This window comes from Alligator mississippiensis, chromosome 7 (assembly GCF_030867095.1).
Source record: "Alligator mississippiensis isolate rAllMis1 chromosome 7, rAllMis1, whole genome shotgun sequence".
In the NCBI taxonomy this organism is placed as follows: domain Eukaryota; kingdom Metazoa; phylum Chordata; order Crocodylia; family Alligatoridae; genus Alligator; species Alligator mississippiensis.
Window position 1 is genome coordinate 45,119,063 of NC_081830.1, and position 6,233 is coordinate 45,125,295.

The window sequence follows — 6,233 nt, forward strand, 5'->3', positions numbered from 1 at the left end:
CCACAGAGCCAGGCCCCTGCCCTCCGCGCCCGGTGCGTGAGCCCGGAGTCCGGACCGCCGCCACCTCGGACTCCCTCCTTATTACGGGAGTGGGGGGATTTCCAAGGACCCGCGGCTCCCTCCCAGCTGCCCCTCGCTTCCCACGGTGAATTCGCTGCTTCCCCGCTAGGGAGACAGGGGTTGGGGGAGCTGCGCTGCGAGCAGCCCTTCTGCTCCTAGGTCCTTAAAACGAGATCTACTTTGCAAGGAGAAATCCCGGTTCTGGAAACCGGCGGGGAGGGGGGCACGACGGCACCGACCCCGAAGAGCCGCGTGGAGCTGAGTTCCTTCATCTCCCCGCCGCGGAGCGGAGCTCTCCATGTGGCACGAGCTGGGGCATGGGTCGGCTCGGGTAGGGTCGGGTCGGGTCGGGTTGGGCCAGGACAGGCAGGTAGCAGGGAAGGGGCGATGTTGCAATAAACGCGGCCGCCTCCGTTTACAAAATACCAAAAAACAGGAGTGAAAAGATTCTCCCGCCGCGGCCGCTCGGCGCAGCGCAGCACTGGGCTCCGGCGGCCGGGCACAGCCGCCCGCTGCCCCTCGGCGACGGGCTTCGGGCTGGCAACTGCCCGGGGCCGAGCGGGGCAGGGCAGGGCAGGGGGAGGACGATGTCATTCCGTGTGAAACAAGCCCCGGCTTAACCAGGTGGGATCATTAGCTCACTTATCTTAAAAAAAAAAAAAAGAAAAGAAAAAGAAGCAGGCAGGGTGTGTAATGCCGCGCTCAGCGCCTCCTCCGCCCCGTCCCGGCCATCCTTGCGGGACCCGGCGCGGCTGGGGCTGCCCCGGCCAGTGCAGGCGCGCGGAGCCCGGGAGCGGGGCAGCCGGAGCCACGGGCGGGGCGGGGCGGGGCGGGGCGGGGAGGCGCCGGGGCAGAGGGGCAAACGCAGCCCGGCCCCGCGGAGGGCGCGCGGCTGGGCCCTTCCCCTGCACCCGCGACCCCGCGTGGGTCACTATTAGGATGGCCTCGTTTTTCAGTATTCTTAAGACAAAACGGAAACACGCGCCACAAACGCCCGGGCATGAGGCCGCCCTGGCCTGGGGGCTCCATCTCCTCCAGGCCCAGACCGCCGGGCGCAGGCTGGTGTGGGGAGAGCTTGGCCCGGCCCGGGCCTCAGGCACCCGCCGGGTCCCGCCAGCGCGGGGCTCGTGACTCGGCGGGCAGCGGCCGGGGCCCCCGCAGAGCCGTGCCGGGCATTGCCCCGCGCGCCCCGTGAGGCAGCAGGACAGCCCCGGCTCTCTCGCCTCTTTCCCGCGCGTTTCCTTGCCCGCAGGCGGCACGAAGCCGCAGGCCGCTTTTACACGGCCGGTGTTAGGTGAACCCGGGGCAGACGCGACCCGCTACTCTCAGCCCGCCTGCGGCGGCCCCGGGGTGGCTCCGCGGACCGGCTCGGCCCGGGGAAGGCGGCAGCGGGCCACGCGGGCACGCTCGAAGGGCTCTTCGCCCTCCGCGCACAGCCCCGCGCTCCCCGCGGGCAGGGAAGGTGCTGCCCCGCCACCCGGCCCGGCCCCGGGGGCGCTTCAGAGGCAGAGCGAGGCTGGTGGCTGCTCCGGTCCAAAGCCGCGGGAGGGCGGGAGGCCCGGGAGACCTGCGCCCCGGGCCCCTGAAATAACGGGCGCGAAACCCGGCTCCGAGCCTGGCGGCAGCTGTGGGGCAGAGACACCCGCCTGCCCCTATTGCCCCGCTGCCCCATCGAGGCTCGCAGCACCCAGCCCGGGCCCCTCTGCCCTCCCGGCCAGGGTTTCGGCTGCGTTGCAGGAGCCCCGGGAGTGCGGGAGCTGAGCCCGGGGCCGGCCCAGCCCCGCCCGCACAGGGGGCAGGGGCAGCAGGGGCTCCGCAGCCCGAGCTGGCGGCCGGGGCCCAGACGGCGCGGCGCGGCGCGGCGCAGCGCAGCGCGGCAGAGGGCCCGGCCCTTCCGCAGCTATCGCCCCGCCGGGACGAGAAGCCTGTGGGCGCAGGCCACAGCCCTGCACGGGTCCCGCGGCCTCCCCGGGCCGACCCGCGGGCGCTGGCGCTGGAGGGCGCCTCAGGCCGCAGGGCCTGGGCCGGGGCGCGACGGCAGCGCCGAGCCAGGCCTCCGCTGCCTGGCCGGACGAGACAGCCCGAGCGAGAGCAAAGCCGTCCCCGGCCCGGGCCGTTCCCGCCGCTCCGTCCGTCCCGCAGCAGTGCGGGCACGTACCTGCCGCTCCTCAGCGCCCCGGCAGCCGCGGCTCCTCTGCGGGCTCCGTCCGGCCTCGGCTCCCGGCCCCTCGCCCCTGCCGACAAAGCACAGGCCTGGTTGCACACCCCGCGCCGCACATGGGCTGGGGCCTGCGGGCACCCGCCAGGCCCGAGGGCCTCCCCGCCCTCCCTTCGCCCTCCAGGCGGCCCGGCCCGGCCCGGCCCGGCCCGGGCAGGCGGCGCAGCAAGGCACAGGCCTGGGGAGGCCGAGAACCGCGCGGGTGGCGGGGCCGGGCTCTGCTCCGCCGCCTGCCCGGGCACAACAAAGAGCGGGCCTCGAAGGGAGGCAGCGCCACTTCCCGAGTCCTTCCCGCGCCAAAGCCCCCGCGGCTCCTTCCCGCAGGCCCCGCCACGGCCCCGCGCCCCACGGCACAGCGCTCCGCACCGGGCAGCCCCGCGAGCCCGCCTGCTCCTCGCCCTGGCCCGGCCCCGGCCCAGCAGCAGCCATCGCCGCACTCGGCCCGCCCTCCCCGCGCAGCCCGACACCCCCGGCCCGGCTCCACGCGGGGAGGACTCCCTGGGCCCCAGGCCTTTCCCCGGAACCAGTGCGGGAAACGAGAAGGTTGGACAGTTCTGCGGAGCACGACGAGGAATAAAGAAACCCGCCGGATGGTAGCTGCTGCGCGGGGCAGAGCCAGGGCTGCTGGACCGGGCCGGCGGCGCGGTGCACACCGCTGGGGACCACCCGCGCTCACCTCCCGCCGCGCACGCACAATACTGCACCCCCCGCTTCAGACAGATAAGCAGCTCGAGAGAAATATATAAGCAACACTCTATAAATATATCTATATACTGCAACTATATATAACCGCCACAACATACGTGTTATTTATCTGCCAGTATATACAGACACATATGTACACACATATGCACACGCATATGTAGTTGCATTTATATGCACACGCGCACACATACATTATATACATATATTATACATATATATAGATATAAAGATATATATCTATCTCTATATAGAGATATATAGATATCTTTTTTCCATTATATTCGGGAATATCCATGTATGTATTAAAACGCCGCTTTCGAGACTGGCGCAGCGGCGCTGCCTTTGACTTTCCCAGTAGGGAACGGCCCCTCGAGAGCGGAGCACGCGGGACTGAAGGAAAGGAGAACGATCTTAAAAGAAAGAGAGACATTTTATTGAAGACTTTACAATGCTAAAAATACAATAAAAGTGCTAGTTACTCTAGAAAAGTTGGTCCCAAAATGGTGCTATGCCCAACATCTATCAGCGTACAGAAACATTTAGAAAATCGCTATGAACTGGCCCCAGTATTTAGAAACGCCGATGTGGGTTTTTTTTTTTCTTTCACATTAATCTATTTCAACTCAGAGAATCAAAACTCCGCGAGAAAAAAGGTTGAAGCAAAACCTACCGAGACAGTCCATTTTGGGCCAAGAGGTTTTTGGTAAAAATAAAAAATAATAATAATAATAAAAAAAAGATAAATTTTAGCTTTTATTTAATAATAATATGCGCACGGGAAAAAAACAAAACAAAACAAAAAACCTCCTTCCAATTCTTATAGGAAACCGTCTTTTTTTTTTTTCCTTTTAACATCAAATATTATTTTAGACCGGTATAAAATTACTCGAAAGGCCTCCCGGGGCACTCGCTCCGTTCAAAAATATATCTCTGGCTGCCGACGCATTTCGCACGTTACCCTGGGGGGCTCCTTTGGTTTCTTCCCCCTCCGGAGCCGGTGGCCGGGAGAGGCCCGCGCAGCACAGCCTGGCCCGGCCCGGCCCGGCCCGGCCCCGCCAGCCCCGGCGCCCGCAGCGCAATCCTCGCCGGGCCCGCGGGCGGCCTCTCCCCGCACTGAGCGGCGAGGCTGGCGCGGGCCGGGCGCTGCCTCCGCGCGGCTCGAGTCCGAAAGCCGGCGGGCCGCGACGGCGCGGGCTGCCCGGGCAGCGGCAGTGGGGCCGGCGGGGGCCCTAGATGTCTATCCGGGAGTGCAAGGCGCCGTGCTTGCTGTCGTGCTCCCAGTAGGAGCAGTGCATCATGGAGAGCTCGGCGGGCTGGCGGGCGCAGGCGAACTGCAGGCCGGCTCCGTTGGCGGCCGGCGGCGCGGGGGGCGCGGGGCTGGCCGGGCCGAGCTGCTGCGCGTGCGGGTGGTGCGCGTGCGGGTGGTGCGGGTGGCCCACGCCGTTGTAGGAGTTCACCACGCCGGGCAGCGCCATGCCCTGCACCCGCGAGTACGGCCCGTACGAGGCCGGGCCCGACAGGCCCTTCACATTGACGGGGCTCACGCTGCCGCCGCTCATCTGGCAGGAGGCGTAGGGCACGGGCGCGGGCGGCTGCGCCAGGCCCCACGAGTTGTTCATGAAGCCGGACTGCAGGTACTTGGGCGGGGACAGGTAGCCGTAGCCGTCGCCGCCGAAGAGGCCCTTGCCCGGCTGGAAGTGCGCGGGGGGCGGTCGGAAGGGCCGCTTCATGCGCCGCCGCCGCCGGTAGTTGCCTTTCTCGAACATGTCCTCGCAGGCGGGGTCCAGCGTCCAGTAGTTGCCCTTGCGCTCGCCGCCGCCCTCGCGGGGCACCTTGATGAAGCACTCGTTGAGGCTGAGGTTGTGGCGGATGCTGTTCTGCCAGCCCTTCTTGTTCTTCTCGTAGAAGGGGAACTTGCTGATGATGTACTGGTAGATGCCCGACAGCGTGAGCCGCTTCTCGGCGCTCTCGCGGATGGCCATGGCGATCAGCGCCACGTACGAGTAGGGCGGCTTCTGCGACGGGTCCGGCTTGTCGGCGCCCTTGTCGGAGCCCGGCTCCTCCTTGGCGCGCTCGGCCTCCTTGCCGCCGCCGCCGCCGTCGTGGGCCAGCAGCGCCGCGGGCGCCTCGTCGGGCTCGGGGTAGCCGGCCATGGCCCGAGGGAGCCGGCGCCGCCGCCCGCCTGCTGCGCTGTGGGAGCGGCGGCCCCGCGGCTCCGGCCCCGGCTCTGGCTCGGCAGGCGCTGCCCGGCGCGCGCCGCTCCGCTTTGTATGGGCGCCGCCAGTTCCGCTTTCGTCAGGCCCCGCGCCCCTATGGCCGGGAGCCGCCGGCCGGGCCGGGCCCGCGCAGGGCGCCGCGCGCCACCCAGTCCCCGCGCCGAGCCGAGCCGGGCCACGCCGCGCCGCGCCGCGCCGCCCCGCCGGAGGGCACCGGCCGCCGCCCGCCCCGCCCCGGCCCCGCCCCGCCCGGGACGCAGCCACCTGGGGGCCGCTACACGTGCCCCGAGCCCCTGCCCTGCCCTCCCCCCGCGCCCGGCGCAGAGCGGAGCCCGGGGCAAGGGGCGGGGGTTGAGCCCGGCGCAGTTGCGCGGGGCGGAGGAGGGGGCCCGCTGAGCGGCCCGGGGGCCCTTTATTCCCGGCAGACAGGTACGGGGCCTGGCGGCTGCCCACCCCCCCCCCCCGGGGCTGCAGCCGCTGGCACGTCAGTGGCCGGGAGCCGGGCTCAGCCGGGAGCTCGTGTGTCCGCTTCCCGCGCCAGCCTGCGGGCCCCGTGCGGGGGACGGGACTGGAGCCCCCGGGGGCTGCCCCGCGCCTTGGGCAGAACCGGCCCCGGCCCCGCTCCCTGCGCGCCGCGTGCCGAGCACCGACTGCGGCTCCTCCCGGCCTCGGCCTGTCCCGCCCAGTCTCCGGGCAGGTGCAGCTGAGCAGCGCCCGGGCCTTGGCTTGCCTTGCCCCGGCCCGGCCCGGCCCGGCCCGACCTGGCCCGCCGCGCCCGCCTGCTGCGCTGCTCCCACTCCTCCCGAGCCAAGCGTGGGCACCGGCCTCCCCGCATGTCCCCCCTCAGCCCGCTGCCGCCGGGCCGAGCAACCGCCACCTCCACGGTGCGGGGTCGCTCCCCTCCCACGTCCGCTGGGACCCGCGAGGCCGAGCCTGGCAGCGCCGGGGAGGCCGCGGCAGACGCGTGCCCCGCCGAGGAGGCCCCCGGGCCGCAGCCCGCGGAGGGCCGGGCCGTGGGACCGCGCTTCTCTCCG

General features: G+C 69.8%; 1 protein-coding gene across 1 annotated transcript; it reads right to left on the minus strand.

Annotated features, from left to right (window-relative positions):
• Window positions 1-3,394: 3,394 nt before the first annotated feature.
• On the minus strand, window positions 3,395-5,368 carry FOXL2 (forkhead box L2). The gene has a single exon (XM_006258812.3). It carries the CDS (start codon window positions 5,134-5,136, stop codon window positions 4,213-4,215), a length of 924 nt encoding a protein of 307 aa, XP_006258874.2. The 5' UTR covers window positions 5,137-5,368; the 3' UTR covers window positions 3,395-4,212.
• Window positions 5,369-6,233: the final 865 nt, after the last annotated feature.

Coding starts and splice junctions, on each gene's coding strand:
- FOXL2 (XM_006258812.3), bottom strand. CDS start 5,136: ATGGCCGGCTACCCCGAGCCCGACGAGGCGCCCGCGGCGCTGCTGGCC.